The sequence below is a fragment of the Chelonia mydas genome, chromosome 5, assembly GCF_015237465.2.
Source record: "Chelonia mydas isolate rCheMyd1 chromosome 5, rCheMyd1.pri.v2, whole genome shotgun sequence".
In the NCBI taxonomy this organism is placed as follows: domain Eukaryota; kingdom Metazoa; phylum Chordata; order Testudines; family Cheloniidae; genus Chelonia; species Chelonia mydas.
This window is the reverse complement of record NC_051245.2, coordinates 66740661-66761594: the sequence shown is the minus strand read 5'-3', so window position 1 is coordinate 66761594 and position 20934 is coordinate 66740661. Positions and strand designations below refer to the sequence as shown.

Genomic DNA, 20934 nt, shown 5'->3' with positions numbered 1-20934 from the left:
CCACTACCCTCCTCCCCACACCCTCCGCTCCTCAGGGTCACAGGGAGGATTAGAGCGACCTGTTCACTGGGGGCAGGAGGGGTTTCTGTATGATATTTCTGCCCTCTTAATTACAAATAGCTAAAAAGATTTCTCACAAGTTATTATAAAAATTCCTCATGGGGAATTTTGCAAGAATGCAAACTTTATCCAATAGAAGATTATTAAGCAAGCTCTCCCCATCCCCCCACCCCCAAAATATTGTTTGAGTGGAAATGTGAAGTAACCTCTCAGTAATGTCTGGAATTCATCACTGTAATATCTGGGACAATTTAGGGTCTCAATGGGATACAGAGGTATTAACTTGAAAAATGTGATTATGATATCACATTAAGTGGTCCGGAATCTCGACCATGAGATAAATTTACAAACAGAACAGTTTGCAAAGGTATCTTCAACTGATGGTTCAACATTACTGGGTTATGGTAACAAATAAAAAATAAATAAATAACAAAAACAAATAAAACCTAAATGTATTTAACAAATTTAAAAAAGCTTGTTTCAATAACAAGAGAGAAGACACATTTCTAGTTTTGTGAAAAATATTTTTCTTATGAATAAATGATCTGTACTAAGGTGACAGCTCTTCTATATTGGAGAGAGCATGCTATTTTTATGCTTTTTAACATTCATATTTTTAAAAAATGCATTTAATAAAAGTTCATAAAATACAATTACCAGCCAACATCAACATTCCTACTTGTGTTCAGTATGACCCAGTACAGGGAAGCATCCCAGTTCAGAAAAATACTTAAGCACATGCTTAAATGCAGCATTGAATAGGAATGGGTTTAAACACATGTTGAAGTGCTTACCTAAGTCAGGGCCAAAGCCAGTAAAGCCTGTATGTGACTACTGGAATAGAGACATGAATCTTACTGATCACAAGTCACACTCGTTATTTTGCTAGTTTCCATCTTTGCTTCTAGGCAAGGTAGTGAATGTATCTGAATCACTTATATTTTAGGCTCCAGTTGCTTTATCGAGGTCTCTTGGGTATGTGTACACTTCAAAAAAAGACCTGCGGCAGCGAGTCTCAAAGGTCAGGTCAACTGACTCAGGCTTGTGCTGCGGGGCTAATCATAGCAGTGTGGGTTTGAGCTGGAGCCCAAACTCTGAAACCCAGTAAGGGAGGAGGATTTCAGAGCCCATGCTCCAGCCTGAGCCCGAATGTCTGCACTGCTGTTTTTAGCACCGCAGTGCAAGCCCTGTGAGCCTCACTCAGTTGACCAGGGCTCTGAGTCTTGGTCCTCTGGGGGTGGTTCTGTGTAGGTGTACCCTCAGTGTGTTGGTTGCAGTGCTTTTTTCTACTTTGCCTGGGGCTTTATGCTTTTTGTTTTGAAAAGGCAAACCAAGCACAAAGCTGTTACTGAGAGTGCTTACTTCCCACAATAGGTCAGAAGACGTAAGAACATGGCTCATCTTCTAGAGTCATTGTTCACATCAATGTTTTCTAAGAATATCTTCCTCTTAGTTGCCTAGAAAGTTAAGAAGGTTGATGAATCAGGTTCAAAACATAAGTGTCTGTGCTAGAAGTGGATGTATCTGGTTCAATAGCTGACATATCAAGTCTACTTCATGATATTTGTTTCAATTAATGTTGTCAACAAACGATTTATGGAAATTGATTCAATAGATTTGTTTCGAGTGAGGAATGGCTTTGTTTCAATTAATGTGCTATATATCTTTCCATATAAACTGTATCAGATACATGCTATAATACGTTTATTTCCATTTATTTTTATAGACTTTTCTATGACACTCATCATTGTAATAGTCTTCCAAAATTATCAAAAAAACATACCAGCCTTTGCAAAAATCTACTAACCCATCCTTAAAATAAACACAAATATGCATAAGGCCCCCCTCATACAAGCACTCTCAGTACGTGTAGATACACACCCTTTTCTTTACTTTTCTCCCAATGTGCTCAAACATGCCTGCAAGTTCTCACCCTTGGGTATCTTTCCCATGCACACCACCTCAGATGGACGTACTTTCTCTCATTAACATACACTTCTGCACACACTTTTCCCTTCAGACTGATATTTCACAGCAGTTCACACCATATTGCATACTCTCTTATACACACACATTTCAAACTTATTTCTCTCAGAACTAGTCAATCAGCCCATCCCATTGATCACTTACTACTCAGTTCCTGACTCTGTCACACACACACCCCAGCTAACCTATTTAGGCTGTACATCACACTCACTCACGGTTCACTTGGCCCCAACTCAGCAATTTTCTTTCTCCCATAACAAACCTAGAAATAGCTGTCTTATTTCTTATGAATACTATGCATACCTTTGTGTGTTTGTTTATGATGGACTACTTGCTATTGGGTGAGATCAACAGGTAACCAAACAGGAAAGGCAAAAAGAGTTATCTAGATAAGGAGCATCCAAGCAAACACTTAAACAATAGCCAGGATATTAGCTGTAAATAAGTTATCTCTCCGGCGCCAACAAAATAAAAACAGTTGCTTTGCCAAAGCTGAGAGGAGAGAGAGACAAAAGACATTGGCTAGTTAAAGGATTCACTTTGTAGAAAGCCGGGGGAGGAGTGAGTGGATTGTCAGTGAGCTAGACGCTGACACTGAGGCCATGTATACACTACAGTGGCATAGCTACAGCACCATGGCTATACCACAGTAACCCCATAGTGTAGAAGCAGACTACAGAAAGGGAAGGGGGTTTTCCATTGCTGTAGGAACTCCACCTCCCAGAGCAACAGTAGCTAGCATTCTTCCATTGATCTAACTCTGTCTAAACTGAGGATTAGGTTGGCTTAACTACAGCACTCCATTGTGTGGAGTTTTCACACCCTTAAGCGCCATACCTAAGTTTTAAATGCAGATCATGCCAGAGACACAGAAGTGCTATAAGACAGTCTGCTCCACTTAATCCAAAGATGGAGGAAACTGGGCTAGAGGAACTTTCAGAAGCTGGCAAGGAAATATTAAAGTATAGATAAGACCATGCATATAGGCCTTTTTTTGTTTTAACCTTTTGCTCTGTGTGTTCTGTACCTTTGGATGAAGCAATAAATAAGCCTTTGCTTTGACGAAGCTGTTTTTGAATCACTGTAATTAGTTGCTGTCACAGGCTCCCAGACTGAAAAGACTTACAGGCCTCAAATCCAGATGAGCCTTTCAAGTTAATAGAGTTGCAGCCCACAGATCCAGTCCAAGAATGGTAGAACTGCTTGGTTGTGCCCAGAGTGAGTGCAGCTGGAAGCCAGGTCTGTCACCTGAGGATGCACTCAAGAGAGACTGAAAGGTGTTTAAAGTTTGCCCTCTGGCATCCTCAACTTAGCAATTCTCTTCTCTGCTTCACTTCAAAGCTGTAGCAGTCTCCTCAGTCCAGTCAGCCTTTCATGCCTACAGTGGCTTTCTCAGCATTGCTACCCCCAGCTGGTTTGCTAGTAATCCCCTGAAGGCAGGTGCCTTATCTCTCCTCCTAGTGCTCCTTTTGTAGCACTGTTTCCTTAGTCACAGTAGATGAGATGGAATTCTGCTCAGCCCCCTGTCTTGCTTATAGAGATTTCCACTGGAACTGTGGCACCTCCCTGGACGGGAAGGTGTGTGGAGTGGCCTGATGGACACTGGTTAGGGGAGGAGGCTGGGGTCAGCTGTGAGAAGGGGCAGCAGAGCAGGATTGTCCTGTCCATTGCCTCAGCCATCTTGGGGGGAAAGGAAAGAACAGATCTGGTCAAGGAAAAGTGCGGGGGGGAGAGTCTCAAAGAGTTGTTGATCTTCACTTCCTTGCCTTTGCTATCTGCTTCCACACTTGCTCTAGTGCTGAATTGCATTAGAGTGGAGCTCCCAGTATAAGTCTGACTGTGTAACAGTTTCAATTGCACTCATACTGACCAACAGCTGCAACACTTGATACACTTGGTCCACATTTTTAAGAAAGCTCAAATTCTCTAGAAGTTGACAGCATTAGTCATGCTCACCTGGGCAATTTTCTTTTCCATCACAGGGAGAGGTATTTTTCAAGTCTGCAGTAGTATCTGAACATCTTATGTGTGATATGAATGTTTTACAAGCATTATATATTTGACGTCTTAATGTACACAATTACTGTCAGGGTGTAGCATGTCTACTATTCTCTTATTCTGAATGTAAGGGCAATTCATTCTACTTAGGTGGTTCTCTGTGTAATCTGATGGTCTCAGGTGAAATTTGCACATAGTAGTTCTTATTCAAAAACAATTGAACCTCATTAACTGGCTGTCTGAATCAAGTGCATAAACAGTGTAAGATAGAGATAGGTTATTTATGAACTCAGAGAAGAAGGCATTCTTTATATAAGAAATACTACACAATCGTTCCTGCAGCAGTTAACTTGAGTTACTCCATTTCAGCTAGCCTAGGTCAAGTGCAAGCAGCAACACTGAGAAACTCTTGAGCTATACAGAGTGATTGGATTAGCACCACAGAGTGACTGAATTAGCAGAATGATTGGATTGGCAGCTGAGTTGTTGTTGTAACTGAGGCCTGGCCTACATTAGAAAATTAGGTCATCAGAACTACCTTGGTCAGGGGTGTGAAAAATGACCTAAATCCCTGTGTAGATAGTGCTAGGTCAACAGAAGATTTCTTCCATCAACGTAACTACTGCCACGTGGGGAGGTGAATTACCTATGCTGGTGAGAGAATCCCTCCCGTCAGGGTAGGTTGTGTCTGCACTGAACCACTACGGTGATGCAGCTGTGCGATTGCTGTGTTTTAAGTGTAGACATACCATCAGGCTGCTGTATCTCTATTGCATTATGAGCTCCAGAATCAGCAGCACTCCAGCTTCAACCCACCCTCCCTGATGGGCCAGCTAATGTAAAGCTTAACTTAACTTGAGCTAGAGACTTTTTGTGTGGATTGGAGTTGGGTTAGGTGCACAACTCGAGTTATTCTCAGGCTAACAATGCATTGAAGACAAGCCCTCAGTGGTGTTCTTTTCTGCATTACCAACTAATTTGTAATGTAAAAGACAAAAAAAGCACAAGAGGCTAATTTCAGGAGATGCTTCTAGGATGGTCTCTAACATACATCAAAGTATGAAGAGCTTTCAAGAGAAACATTAGAATATTCTCTTTGGTAGTCCTGGAATAAGTACACCATCTGTGCCGCTTGTATTGAGCTTTTAGCTTTCCCTTGAGGCACTTGGCAACATGCTATGTCAACCTGATACCAGAAATACAAGGGTTGATCATCTTTACACAAGAGTTGTTATAAAGGTGCATATAATGCTTTTAAAAACAGAAATAGGAACACAAGACTGAAGTATCTCTTTCCAATGAATTTTGTTCATGAAGATCTATAACAAAGTAAGCCTGTTTCACATGAACTATCAAATGTTAAGGAAAGTGGATTGAAAAAACTTGTATTTTTACTCATTTCCATTTTGTTACCATGAGGTTAAAAATGAACTTGACATTTGCAAAACTCCATGAAAAGGAATTGGTTTGTATCTTTGGCATTATGACATAGTGGGGCTATAGCTGACCCCATGTTAATTTGTTCAGGTTCCATAACAAAAGTCAGACTGCAGTTAATGCTTCCATGGAAAGGCTTTTATTTCTAACCCTTTATGCTCGCTAGTTAAAATTGCATATGAATTTTATATTATATATCTTACCCCACTGAAAAAAAGTTTGTTAATGGTATCATTTCAGCCTGGACTCCTTTACATTATCTCAGTGTACATAGAGAGTATATTTGACTCAGAAGAGTCTAAATTTATCCACTACCCGTTGTGCTGCCTTACCATACGAGCAGAATGATGTGCGAGCTTCAGTTAAGAATTTTCTTGCTTTTGAATCTTAAGTCAAACACATAATCAATTCCAGTATGTTTCTGTGGGGTTTAATAAAGGAATTAGTCACAATGTTTAGATATGGTTGTAATTATTGTATATGTAATATGATTTAGAAGAAACATCTATCTCCTAAAATGTGTAAACCAGAAAAATGCTTAGCAGCAGCTGAGCTCCTGCAAGTTCTGTTAACTAATCAGAACACTAAGTCATCTCTTGACTCCCATTGAGTTCAGTTGTAGATGCAAGAACTCAGCACCTCATAGGATTCAGCCTTGTGTTTGCATGTGTTAATTTCCTTACTCAAGACATTCACTGAGCCTGAAGAACACTGGCGTGATGTACAGTAACAGCTCCTTGAGAATATATACTCTGTATCAAGGCCTACTTGATGTCTAGGCTACTTGATAGTGCCAAGGATTAGTTGAAGACTGTTTAGAGGGGTTTTTTTTAATTTAACCCTCCACATATTATTTATTACTACCTTCTGTTAGTGCCCACCTTGTGTGAGGTGCATACACACAAAGGAAAGCACATCCCTGCCCCAAAGTGCTTACAATCTAAAAAGTAACACTCATAAATTGAACTCTGAAATGTTTATGCCTGATTTAGATAGTGAAAATAGTTTATAATGGACATACTGACAGACCCTTAACTATGAAGGCACAACAGAGCATCAGTATAATTCATCTCTCACAAGGAATGCTTTTAAACTTTTATTGGAAATCTATTAAATATGACAGGAAGACAGACTGAGGTCTATTTCTAAACATGGCATTATAATCGGTACATACACTAATTAAGAATGGCTTACAGAAATGTTGTCTGTGACTCCCATCAATTAAACAGAAATGTTCAATAAAGTGAGGGGGTGAAACTTAGTAATTTCCAAAGCACTATTTAATACTGACAGTACATTCAGCATGCAACCAATTTTTTTCAGACTCTTGATGGAGTGAATTTCTGTACTTACATATTAAACTTTTTTCACAAGAAGTTAAAGTTAATTGCCATGTTTTTGTTGTCTTTTAAGTATGTATTGAACCAAGGGCTGCAGTCTTATAAAATGAAACATCCATCTACAAAACCTGAATGACAAGCTTGCTATTTAACTTGTACCATTTCCTTGACACCCTAACTTTAACATCTTTTGAGTGGACACTGAATGGTACAGGTTGTATTGCTGTTACCAGATTCTACTGTCTTTAAATGTGCTCTTCTGCAAACAAAGCAACAAAACAAATTCATATTTTTATTTTTAGATGAGAGCACATGTATATTACATGCCATAAGCATCACTTAAAACTGACACACCTGTGATCCCGCATTTTTTCTTCCCTTCGTATTCAAGTAATGGAGAGTTACAGGAGTTGTAACAAGTATCAAACTACAACATATTTCTGTGCTCTGTCTGCTTATAAGAAACGCCACTCATCTTAGAACTAACACAGACCTGCTGTTAGACCACTTTCTTTACCCTGAATTTTTAACATCAGAAATACTAAACCATGTTTATTAAAAACTGTATTATTATGTAAATTAAATCCATGTTATTTCACACTTTTCCTATTTCATTATTTTGATGTGTCCCTAATTTTGTGTCTCTGACACACATTTGGGCCTAACAGATTGTGAGCTATACATAAATGAGGGCACATTGAGTGTGAATTTACTCATTCATATATATTCCATATGGACACACAATAAAAAGGCACAGATGTACGTACAATTTGCTTTTAGTTTTTATTTATTTATTTTAGATGTTTACACTCATGTTGTAAAAATGAACACCCATCCTTTGTTGCAGGTGCTTCTTCCACACTTTAAAAAGAGACTCCCCAACAATCTGCCATTGCCCAAAAGTGAAAATATAGAATAACCCAGCAGCTGAAAACATATTTAAGATCTTGACAGTCTCCCATACGAGTCTTACCAGTCCCTCATCACTACAGAATATAAATGAGCCTTGCAGCATGCCCTAGAGATTGATAAACTAGACTATTATGGACCTGGAAGGAAAACAAGTTCCAGAGTAACACATTTGCTTTGTAGTCCTGAGCACAAAAGAAGTTTGAATAAAATTTATATTTATTATTTATTTATTGTATATATTATCAGACAAATTTCTTGCCTAGAAGCCCCAGTCATTGACCAGGACTCCATGGTGCTTGGCACTATACAAACACAGAACAAAAAAATGTTCTACGTTACGCAAGCTAATAGAATTAATAGTAATATTAAAAAAATCCTGACATATCATTGTGATGTCATTCATTGAAGCTTACAGATAATCAGATAAAGTAGTTATAAGAACTTTGTCTTATTTATTATAGGCAAGGCTGATAGCATTGACTATTATTAAGGTTGCTCAACATTTCCTATTATAAGACCATGTTTTCAGTTGATTTAACTTTGCCAAATTTTAACTGTTTGAGCTGAAATTTTCCATACTGGGTATCCTCAGGCTTAATTTGGCTGGGAAATTTCCGCCATTTCTGAGAACAAAGCTAGGGGAAAATACATTGTTTTGCCCTTGTTAAAATTGTTTTGAGACCTATACTTTGAAATGTTTTACTGACTCCAGGCTTTGGAGCAGGGACTTGAAGTTCGGAAGGGAGTGGTCTTTTTATCAGGGATGTGCCTCTTGTTGTTCCTATGAAAATCTGCCCAAATTTAGTGAACTCATTTGAAAAATTTAACTTTACACATGCTCAGTAGGGACTTTTAGCTCTAACAGCTAAAATCTCCTCAGTGAGCATGCTTGAGCTTCTCACAACTCCTAATGTTGACTGGACTATGCGTGCGCCATCTCCACAGAACAACTGAGCATGCTCACAGCTCCTGTATGTGACCAGACCAATGACCTAAATATGATGGGACGCTGGGACTGAACCTCCCTGCTCCTCCCGCAACCTGGGCTTCAGCAGTTCTCCCATTCTCTGTGCTAGGTAGTGCCACTGAGCCCTGGATAAAACTTACTCCTCCCAGGGTTCCCAGTCCAACCTCCAGGGTCATAGACCCCTTCTTCTTTCCTGGCACAGTGACCCCTCGTGGTGTCCATCCCCAAAGACTGGCTGAGTATGCTCTATCCCCCAGCTCTGGTGCTGACCAGACTGTGTATATGCCATCTTGGTAGAGCAACTAAGCATGATCCATCACAGCTCTGTAGGGCTTCAGAAGGGCTTTTCTTGTAATGGCTGCTTCCAGCTGCTCTGAGTCAAACCTGGGCACTGGAACTGAGAACACGGAGCCTGTCTTCTATGCTCTTAATCACCCTTTACAGGCACCCAGGGAAAATGGAGAAGGAAGCTGTCAAGGTTTCCTCCTCACTCTGAACTCTAGGGTACAGATGGGGGGACCTGCATGAAAGACCCCCTAAGCTTATTTTTACCAGCTTAGGTTAAAACTTCCCCAAGGCACAAATCTCTATTTGTCCCTGGACTGAGGTATGCTGCCACCACCAAGTGATTTAGACAAAGAATCAGGGAAAGCACCACTTGGAGTTCGTATTCCTACAAAATATCCCCCCAAACCTACACCCCCTTTCCTGGGAAGGCTTGAAAAATAAACAAGGTGAGCACAAACTAGACCCTTGGGTTTGTAGGACACTAAAACCCCCATCAGATTCTTAAAAAACAGAACTTTATTATAAAGAAAAAATAAAGTAAAAGAAGCACCTCTGTAAAATCAGGATGGAAGGTAATTTTACAGGACAATCAGATTCAAAACACAGAGGATTTCCCTCTAGGCAAAACTTACAAGTTACAAAAACCAGGGATAATCTAGAGCAGAGAGAATACATATGCACCAGCAGCAGACACAATTTTCTACACTCTGGGTCTTAGTGGCGCTCCCTCCCCCCCAAGTCTGGCACCTGAGGCAGCCGCCTGAGATTGCCTCATGGTAAGGCCAGCCCTGCAACCAGGGTATGTCTCCTACCTTCTCTCTGGTGGAACCTGTCAAAGGCATGCTCTGGGTAACCTGCCTTTAACTACAATGTTCTAAGAACATAATTACATATATATATATACATTCATGCCTATCTCCTTACATATTATCTATACATACATTTCACAAAGGTTATGATGACCAGTGTGACACATATGTTCAGTAGAAACTTTACATGATACTCTTTGGTGAACTAGAATATAAATTCCAGACCCAGGGGATCCCTGTAACTCTTGTGCACCCGTCCATTTGGCATCAAGAGGTTCCTGGGTCACACACAATGCTAAAGAATGTTGATGAATTGTCTAATTCTGACAAAAAAATGTTTTGTTGAAATTTTTCCGACCAGCTCTAATCATTACCATGGCTGGTTTAACAAGCAGTAGTGCTGAAGAGGAGTGACTGTGAAATAAAATGGAAAGGGGGGGAAAGAGCTGAAGCTTTTAGACCTAATCAGTAAATTGGCATGTTTTTCATTTTCCCACCCGTTTTTTGTGGGAAAGCGTTAATGTATTTTTAAGCAGACTATAAAAACTATAATTGTACACCACTTATTTTCTACAGTCTCGTATATTGTCTAACCCTGACTGTATCTTTTCTTTTGTGGGACATTCATCTTGCCATAACCCTGTCTTTGGTTATTTGAACTTGATGAAAGAAGCACATACTTCTGATTTCTTCTTCTCTTGCTTAACTTAAGCAATTTCACATCTTTGACATAGTGTTTTGCTGTCCTTTCTTTTTCCCCTATACCGTAAAAAATAGTAAGGAAAACAGATGGGCTCCTAGAGAATTGTTTAGATGTAGATAATTGACCTCCTTAAAAATTAATGCTTTAAAACGTTCTCTTTTTTCAAATGAAGGGGACAAAATTGCCTTCTTTGGGACTTACTCTAGCCTTCCACAGGGACCCTGTCTCTCTTTATTACCCTTCTGCTCCTTCCACATAGTGCCTGACTGACACTTTCTGTTTCTTCCTACACACACTGCCTGGACGCTATTAATGGGCAAACCCCCTGCAGCTCCTACAACATGGAATAGCTTTTTATAGCTCTCTGCCTCTCAAATTTATATCTATTTTGAAATTTCATCTGCAAACATTTATATTTACTCCCTTACTTGTACCTTTTAGTTTTTCTCTTTCCCTGTTCTCGTTGTATATTTTAACGCTGTGTTATTTATTGAGGGAGGATGGAGGTCTGCCCCATAGTTTGAGAACCGCTGTACTAGAGCATACCTTTTAGAAAAACAACCGTCTTATTTCTGTAGATATGGAAGTCCAAACTTAAAAAAAGAAATGTAAATGAATCCTTTATATGAACAGACACATTTATGATAATGACAACAAATGTAAACTCCCTACTGTTCTGTCTGCCAGCACTAGATTATTTTGTCATAGACAAATGATCACTCACATGCTAATACAAGTATAATTTCTCTCACACGTAATTTATGGGAATCTGGTACTAGGCCTTATTCATGTTAGAATAGAGCAATGGTTAAGAAATAGGCCAACTAACTCTTTTAGCATGACAAATCTGGTGCATAGCCAGAAATAACATTAAGAAAACACTGTATAAAGGCCAAAGAGACTGTTCTTTTTTCGAACTAAACATGGAAGGCATAACTAAAGAGGTTTCTTAGGCCCAATCCCCTCAGCCCCTGGAGTTCACTATACTAACACCTATCTATGTGAGGTATTAGAGAGACAAGGTGGGTGAGATAATTGGACCGACTTCTGTTGGGGAGAAAGACAGGCTTTTGAGCCACTCTACCTTGAGTGGTCCCTTACAATATGTACTAACTACTTATGCTAAACAATCTGTTCCACCTTGCATTTAGCCGTGATGCTGGGAGTATATTTTCCAGACCTGAATAAGAGTCCTGTGTGACTCAAAAGCTGGTCTCTCTCATCAACAGAAGTTGGTCCAATAAAAGATATTACCTCACCCAACTTGTCTTTCTAATGTCCTGGGGCAACATGGCTACAGCTACATTGCATACCTACATAGGGTAGTCAGACCCATATAAGCCAAGAAATATAGCTTTCCTTTCCTAAAAAGTTTGGGAGTTTCATTTGAACAAAATATGCAATTAGTTGCAGTTCAACCAAACTACCCATACTGTATCTTGGGAAGGATTTATGGTTCGGTGAGTACCTTCCTGCCACTTATAAAAGTACTAAAAGATAGATTGATACCAAACAGTAACCTTAGAAACACAGAATGCTAGACTCTTATTTACAAAAGGGTTTCTGTTTCTTTTGAAAGTGCATACACATGTCAGGAACAAAGAGAGCTCCTGTAAGGAATATTTCCACCATATTTCCCATAATACGTGCAGTGATAGAAAAGTTCATGGTGTTTCTAAACTGAGGTAAATTTAGTTTCAAATCTGCATGTATTTATCAACAGGTATTATGTAAAGTCCAGGACTCTGCTTGTGCACATATGTCTCACAGCTGGTTTTATAAATGGCTAGTTGTACAATATTAACATATTAGAGATCAGTCATAGAATCCTTATGGTGTATTGTATTTTCTCTTCTCTCTGACACAATTAAGATCTACAATCTGATGTTTGGTTTCTGAAGATTCATAGATTCTTATTTCTCATTTGTTTTTTCTCTCTGTCTACAGGGATATTTAAATACAGCAAACTAGTTTCTTAGCCTGAAGTTGTTTCTACTTTTGCTGTAAAAAGCCAGTAAACAACATTCAGAATTATACCTTGAAATGTTCATGTTTCATGCTTAGTGAATGCACACCCTGCTAGCTGGCCCAGGAACAGCAAAGACACCTGCAGGGGGTAGGGAAGGGAGATCTCAGCCAGGATCAGCTGTGGCTGTGTTCCAGGTGCCTCTTCCTTCCCCCAACCTTCACTTCTGTCAGGTGGGACCTGCTGCTTCACTTCCCCCAAACTACTTGTTTGCCCCCATGCTGCATGGTGTGGGGAGGAAAAAGAAGGAAGTTACATGTTACATCTGAGACAGTCCAGGCCCTTGGCTGGAGGAGTTGCTACAGTTTAACAGAGTGGGCGATTAATCAGTGATAGAATTTGGGTTGGGGATGTATACAGTTTGCTTCACAGGCAGGGGTTTTCATTGCAGGATCTTTGTTTCAGCCTCATCTTTAAATTAGTTACTGGATCTCCTGTGATGCAAAGGCATGGCTGATCGTCAGCTTTGGGATCTTGAAGGCAAAATTAGCCTTCAGGATCCCAAAACTGACCCCACAAAACTGCTTTGTGGGCTTTTTCATCTTCTTCTATATATTCTAATTTCTAATTTCCTTTTTTTCTCTGTCTGCAGTTGATAGAGTAGGAAGGGTCCTGTTGAGGGCTGCGTAGGTGATGATCCCAGGAGCTCACATGGCATGGTGAGGGGGTATGTCTCTATATTTGGTGCAGCTTGTGGGTTTTTCTTCCACCTCCTGGAATACAGAGGGTATGATTGCATTAATTAACTTTTTATTACATGCAGATATTATCAAATGCATCTTTTCCATAGGCCAGAAAGCTGGGAAGCCACTTGGGCCATGGCCCAACCATTTGGCACTATATATACCTTCAAGTCAGCAGCACTGCTATGGATACCCGCATGGCCCCACAGTATGCTAACATTTTTATGGCTGACTTAGAACAACACTTCCTTAGTTCTCGTCCCCTAACACCACTACTCTACTTGTGCTACATTGATGACATCTTCATCATCTGGACCCATGGAAAAGAAGCCCTTGAGGAATTCCACCATGATTTCAACAATTTCCATCCCACCATCAATCTCAGCCTAGACCAATTCTCACAAGGGGTCCATTTCCTGGACACTACTGTACTAATAAGTGATGGTCACATAAACACCACCCTATACCGGACACCTACTGACCGCTATACTTACCTACATGCCTCCAGCTTCCATCCAGGACATACCACACGGTCTATTGTCTACAGCCAAGCTCTACGATACAACCGCATTTGCTCCAACCCCTCAGACAGAGACAAACACCTACAAGATCTCTATCAAGCGTTCTTACAATGACAATACCCACCTGCTGAAGTGAAAAAACAGTTTGACAGAGCCAGAAGAGTACCCAGAAGTCACCTACTACAGGACAGGCCCAACAAAGAAAATAACAGAACGCCACTAGCCCTCACCTTTAGTCCCCAACTAAAATCTCTCCAGCGCATCATCAAAGATTTACAACCTATCCTTAAAAAGGATCCCTCACTCTCACAGATCTTGGGAGACAGACCAGTCCTCGCTTACAGACAGCCCCCCAACCTGAAGCAAATACTCTCCAGCAACCACACACCACACAACAAAAACACTAACCCAGGAACCTATCCTTGCAACAAAGCCCAATGCCAACTCTGTCCACATATTTATTCAAGTGACACCATCATAGGACCTAATCACATTAGCCACGCCATCGGGGCTCATTCACCTGCACATCTACCAATGTGATATGTGCCAGCAATGCCCCTCTGCCGTGTACATTGGCCAAACCGGGCAGTCTCTACCCAAAAGAATAAATGGACACAAATCTGACATCAGGAATCATAACATTCAAAAACCGGTAGGAGAACACTTCAACCTCTCTGGCCACTCAGTAAAAGATTTAAGGGTGGCAATTTTTCAACAGAAAAGCTTCAAAAACAGACTCCAAGGAGAAACTGCTGAGCTTGAAATAATATGCAAACTAGATACCATTAACTCGGGTTTGAATAGAGACTGGGAGTGGCTGAGTCATTACACATATTGAATCTATTTCCCTAAGTTAAGTATCCTCACACCTGCTTGTCAACTGTCTAAATGGGCTCTCTTGATTATCACTACAAAAGTTTTTTCTCCTGCTGATAATAGCTCATCTTAACTAATTAGCCTCTCACAGTTTGTATGGCAACTTCCAGCTTATCTGTATGTGTGTGTATATATATATATATATATATCTTCTTACTATATGTTCCATTCTATGCATCGGATGAAGTGGGCTGTAGCCCATGAAAGCTTATGCTCTAATAAATTTGTTAGTCTCTAAGGTGCCACAAGTACTCCTGTTCTTTTTGCGGATACAGACTAACACGGCTGCTACTCTGAAACCTGTCATTTGGCACTTGGTGACACTCTGGCACTTCAGAATTTCCCCCTCATCTTCTCCCATTGGCTCCCTCTGAGTCTCATTCTCTTCCCTGACGTGCCATTACTGGGTTGCCTGGGGAGATGTTGTGGATGGGAGTGGTTGAAGGGGCACAGGCATCAGATAGTTTGAGCTAGAGGGGGCTTAAATCTGAACCACATGCCACCTGCTTGCACATCAGCTTGGCAGGTGAAGCTCCGGCTCCAGGGACATCAGAGCAGCAGGATGAGCAGGGAGAGTCTCCAGACCTTGGTGGTTAGGCAAGTCTGCTGTGGCTGCATCACAATGCTGCAGACAGCACCCAGCCCCCTCCCTGCTTGTCCCTTCCTGCTGCTTTGGAGTGGAGCTGGGGCTAGTGTCAGCAGTGGAAGAGGGGAGGGAGTGAGACGGGAGGGGAGGAGAATGGGAAGGGGCTGCAGAGGAGGGAGCTAGGCAGTTCTCTGTGCTCCCCCATTCCACAGCTCTCTGCCATAGACCTCGCACCCTTCCCACAGCTCTCACCTGACTCCCCTCAATCCCCATCCCACAACCCTTACCAAACCCACAAATAACACCCCCACTCAGCCCCCTGCCCCTGCTTAAACACACACCTGGACCCATCTCCCACCCCCGCAAATAAACCCATTGCCCCAAACCCCACAAAACCTCCTCCTTCCATGGTCCCCACTCATCTCACCTCCCCACCACACCAGCCCCCATCTTCTCAAATAACCCAGTCCCTTGTTGCACAGCCCCCCAAATAAACATGCCCAGAAAACATCACCCTGCCAAATCCCTTCCTCAACCTCCCTCTTTGCCCACGGCTGCTCCACTGCTCCCTACTGCCCACAGAGCCCTTCTCCTTCCCACAACACCCAAATCCATCTGCCATACAGGTCAGTCCAAATGGCCTGAACTCCTGGTTGCACTAAGCCCCCTCTCCCTTCTTCATTTGCTCCAATCCTCTATGACTCATCCGGGAAGCCCCCACAGGGCCTTTCATCCCTTTAGCCCTGGCATCAATATCCCATCTTCACTTTGGAGTGTTACGTGAGTGTGGTGACCTTTTCCCTCTTTCTCTTCTCCTCCTTGTCTTCTTGGATAGGGGCTTCCTGAGAGGGAAGAGGTGGATCAGACTAGTGGAGGCATGCAGTATACTGTATGGCTCCACAGCCCTTAATCTTTTCACAATGTTGATTCTGTTGCTTCTGTAGATGGATACAGTCATGTCTGTTCTTTGACAAAATTGGCCCAGTGGCTGAGATGCCACCTGCTTGTGTTCACACAATGGGAACCATATCTTCCTGCAGCTTTTGCTGGACCCCACTGGCCTTTTGGTGAATGACTTTTCACTAGGGAACCCACTGATTGTCCACTGATACCAACGTATGGATTTAGTTTAATTTCGTGTATTTGCAACCATATGACCCCAGATTACCCACCATGGACATATGTAAAAGACAGCTTTTTGAATTGGCAGGGGGAGTCATACCATTTATAAGGGTAAATCAGTATATGTGCATGTCTTTCTTTTCTGTTAACAGTAAAATAAAATGCATTAGATTATTGGTGGTTATCTTAGGTAGGATTTCTTTTGTTTGGTTTGGTTCTTTGTTGTTTTTATAGCAAGATTGGACTTTCTAGCCTTTTTGATTGCATTGGTTAATCCTTAAAAGAGGGCTAACATCTGATTTATTCAAAGACACTTAGGAAGATGGGAGTTCAGTGTTTCCTGATATAAGAGTTGTCATGATGAGGGAGATTATAACGTATGTAGTAACCAAGCCAACAATTTGAGATATCAGTGAGGTCAGAACAAGTGTGGATACATGTCAGCAGCTTGCCATGCCTGGTAACCATCATGAATCAGTACTGGGGTTTAGATCAGGGACCTGCTGATTCCCCACTGCTGTGATACAATGGGAGAAAAAACATTCTCCTTCTCTTCACACATGCAAGGACTTTCTATTCTAGGACTCTACCTTAATCTCAACGTTCAATTTGTGTGTTCGCACAACAGTGTTCTTTGAATATAGGAGGGTATGGAAAAATGAACACTGTTAATGAGATGGTGCTCATTGCTCTTAAATCGGGGAAAAGTCTAATTCAGTATTCTACCAAAGCATTTAATTTTGTAAATATGTTTTATCAGTTTCACTGGCAGTGATGCACTTTTAGCTTCAAAATTAAGAGAGAAAGTTCCATTTGAGTTTATTCCCAAGACCAGTTCCTGTTCACATAGGGTAAACATTACTTATAAAGATGATTCTAAAATTTAATTATTATTTCAAAGCTGTTTAATGATGTTTATAAATGTTATAAATTGGACATTTAAATGAGTCCTTCCATTACTGTATAATTAAGACTGACTGAAAGTAAAATTACATTTTAATAGCCTTCTCTCTTTTCCATGAAGGCAATGGCAGAACTCCCATTGACGTCAGAAGCTGCAGCATTAGGCCCTAAATGTCTCTGTCTTTGTTGTGAGTAATCTCAATAGCAAAATACTGTATCTCCTTACAAGAGTACTGTTTAGCCAACCATTGAGTGGCTGGTACAATGCTTTTTTCTGAGAAAATGTTTCTGAGCTAACATAGAGATTTTCATAAAAACTGATAGACATCATAATGTTTTGGCAGATTTTAAATTGCCATTTCATTTGAGAGAGAACTGTATTGCTCTAACCAGCATCAGCGTACTGTAGTAGCCTTTGTTTTCTGTACTGAGATTATTCACTGGGAACTACATTGAAGTTACCTGGCCCACTTTGACATGCATCCACATCTAATTATGCTCCAGTGATGCAAGGCCAAGATGGTGTAATGGAACATGAAATCAAAGTGAAAAGCTGAATGCAACATTGAGGCTCTTCAACTCTGCTATTTATTATTGCGGCAGAGTTAGCACCTAGATCCAAAGAACAAATAACTTGGATAGTCTCATTGGAATATCAAGTGGATAACCACAATGGAATGAAAGCTTTCTCAGAGCCATTAAAAATGTCAGGCCAAACACCTTTAGTAAAATGTAGAAGAACTGGAAGAAAAATATATAGCTGCTGATTATGATGTTGGTGTCAACAAACAATTTGTTTTTAATTTGAGTTATAAATACGTCTCCAACAAATTCTGTTCTAAATGTTGCCACTCACTGTGGTAATAACATAAATACAGTGACTTGTATTAGTGCATCTGTCTCCTCCAACTGATACCTAAGGTGAAGATGTGAGACAAAGGAGAAATAGGTGAGTTTCAGGGCAAGAACATCAAAACTATATATTTGAGCCTGATCTTCCTTTCAGAGATATCCTGGTGCACTGTGTGTGTGTTAACTTCTGTACACATATGGTATAGCTGATTTCACAAAATACTCTTTTACAGTGGTTGCACTTCAAAAGTTTCTTCTGTTTTGAAAGATTCTACCAGTGTGAGATGTTCCTTATATTTAAAACCAGTAGAACCAATAATATTTCTCAAATGAAGAGAAATTTGAGGGCATATAGGGAAATATGTAGGAAAAAAAGTAGCTTTGAGACCAAAACGTATTCTGTTAAGAGCTATGGTCCCGTAATAGGCTTTATTTAAGAGAACGGTATTGTTTCATATATATATGATTTAGTCCATTTTATTCAGAACATCCCATACACAGAATGTATACTTTTGTTAATTGAGAATTTAAAAAAATATTTCAAATAATTCTCCTATGGCATGTCTTCTTTGCAGTAGACTTTACTGCAGCTGATTATATTGTTTGGGTTAGTTCCAGCCCTGTGTTGGGTCTTCTTTTGCTAGTGTAACCTATGGACAAGGAAAGTCCACTGTAGGGGACATTGTGGCAGAGAGAAGGCAGTCACAACCTTTTCTCTGATAAAGACAGAGGTGATACAACCCAGCTAGTGAATTTCTAAAAGTAGGAAGTGCTAGCTGGAAGGAAGGGAAGCCAAAGCAGATGGATGTGTTAAATCAGTACATCCTCTGGGGAGACTCTGTAAATGTAGGAAAAGCCTTGGCCTGAGGCCAAATTAGTCTATTCTTGTTCTGGGGAGGCAGCCCTACAATGTATTGCTTACGTTAAATTCCCTTCCCTTCTTCTATGGAAACAAAGTTTCAGAAACCTGGGTAAAAAGAGTCACACAAGCTCTTAAACTCATATAATTTGTTTAGTCTAACTTTAGTATGTTCCTACATATTGTGCTTCTAATAATGAGAAAAGTAGCTAGGCCTATAATAAGCAAAAACAATGTAGACAAAAGAGAACATTGATTTAAGGTCATTGTGTCAAATGCAGCAAAACACTCTGTTTATAGCAGATCAGGCATGAGTTTACAATTAGCACTAATTACTGCAGAAAAATCAAAACAGCAGCTTTAAGGAAGGACACTTTTCACTGCAAGATCAAAGCCATGTCTGTGCAGAATAGCAAAGCCTCCACTATTTAATTGTACTGAAGTGCTAATTGGATTTTGAGGTGCTTTCATGTGTTCCCCCAATTAGCCAGTCATCCCTGACCAAATCCACATAAAAAGAGATTATGAGTTTTTAAAGCTTTTGTCTGCATGATTTTGATTGGGTAGAAGGAATGGTGCCTTCTTTCTATGTAAATTGAGGGGATTTGGGTCACAGTTACTAGCTTGCTTGAAATGAAGGGGCAGAGCAACACTATACAATGCTGTAAATAAATAGTTAACTGGCATCTAGAAATCAGTGGAGGAAAACAAAAGCTACAGCTAAACCATATATTTGTTTCTTAGTTTACTGATACATGTTTTGAAAAGGGAGATTTTGATGCCTGGGGCAATTCCTGTGTTTAGTGAATTGTTTTTTATTTTTGTCGGTGTTTTATATTTTTGATTATGATAGAACTAGCATTGTTTATTTTTAGTATTCATTTTTTAGACATATTTGCAAACTTTTCCAAGCATTTTTTAAATTCTTCAGTTTGTTTTTATGACATATGTAAAACTACTGTACACAATTATTTTAAATTTTTAAAAAATCTTTATTAAGTTATTAATGTTTGAACATTATATGCATATGTGAAAATACAAGAAATATGATGTCAAGACACCAGTAATGCAATTCATGGACCTCAGAGAGTTGGGAAAAAAACCCAGTTTGTCAGTAGTAAAAGTTAGTTATCTAGTATTCACAAATTGTGAACCTTTTAGGCAAGGGGTGGAGAAATTGCCTCAGTAGTAAGCTGTAGGCATCACCTTTAACAACCCTAAAACTCTGTCTCCAGCTTACAAGCAATACATCTCCTCACCCAGATTCAGATAACTTGCCATCATCCAACCTCTAACTCAGCTAAATCTGGGAAAGCACGGACAGTTCACCACACAGATCTGATGAATGTATGACATAAAGCTGAGTTTTATCCAAGTATTTGGGCACTGCAACCCAAATCATCGTGCTGTTCCCTTCAGTGACTTCATATACATATTGAACAGGAAGAGTAACACAATGTGAACTCCACAACAGAAATTCCTAGAGGCAGGTCAATAATTGATCACAAACATTGTATTAGTACTTCTCTGACAAACCATTCTAACAATATCACCTGTTCCTGCCAGGGTCCACAGAGGAGTCAACAAAACCTTTCCATCAGTGATATCTATGAGTATGATAAATGTAGAGGTAGTCTGAGTGATTGGCACCCAGGTTAGTCTACCTAGGGTATGAGAAGCTATACACCAAAGCTGTACACAAGTTACTGTGTGCTCACTGGTGCTGTGGTTACCTGTGTGTGTCACTAGGACTTCTGGGGGCATATTCCATGGTTCTTTGTGCTGCACTAAGCTGAGCTGCTCTAATTCTTTCCCTGTGACTTGTGACAGAATTTATCTGTCCTTCTGGGCACACAGGAAGAATTGTGGGAAGGCATCCTCAGGGAACGGATGGGTAGGATCCCTTGGGGGACTAACATGAAGGGGAAAGGAGTCCAGGAGAGCTGGCTGTATTTCAAGGAATCCCTGTTGGGGTTACAGGGACAAACCATCCCGATGAGTCGAAA

At 40.4% G+C, this 20934-nt stretch overlaps 1 protein-coding gene across 6 annotated transcripts in view; it reads left to right on the top strand.

Moving 5' to 3' along the window:
- Positions 1–20934, top strand: part of FBXL17 (F-box and leucine rich repeat protein 17) — a 475047-nt gene that overhangs the window by 345528 nt on the left and 108585 nt on the right. Inside the window, exon 8 of one of the 6 annotated variants that reach the window (XM_037903338.2) lies at positions 17339–17405. The exons of the other annotated variants lie outside the window; for them this stretch is intronic. Within the exon in view, the coding sequence (XP_037759266.1) occupies positions 17339–17388 (50 nt within the window). The 3' untranslated portion in view covers positions 17389–17405. The remainder of the gene's footprint in view (positions 1–17338; positions 17406–20934) is intronic. 6 annotated transcript variants of the gene reach the window in all.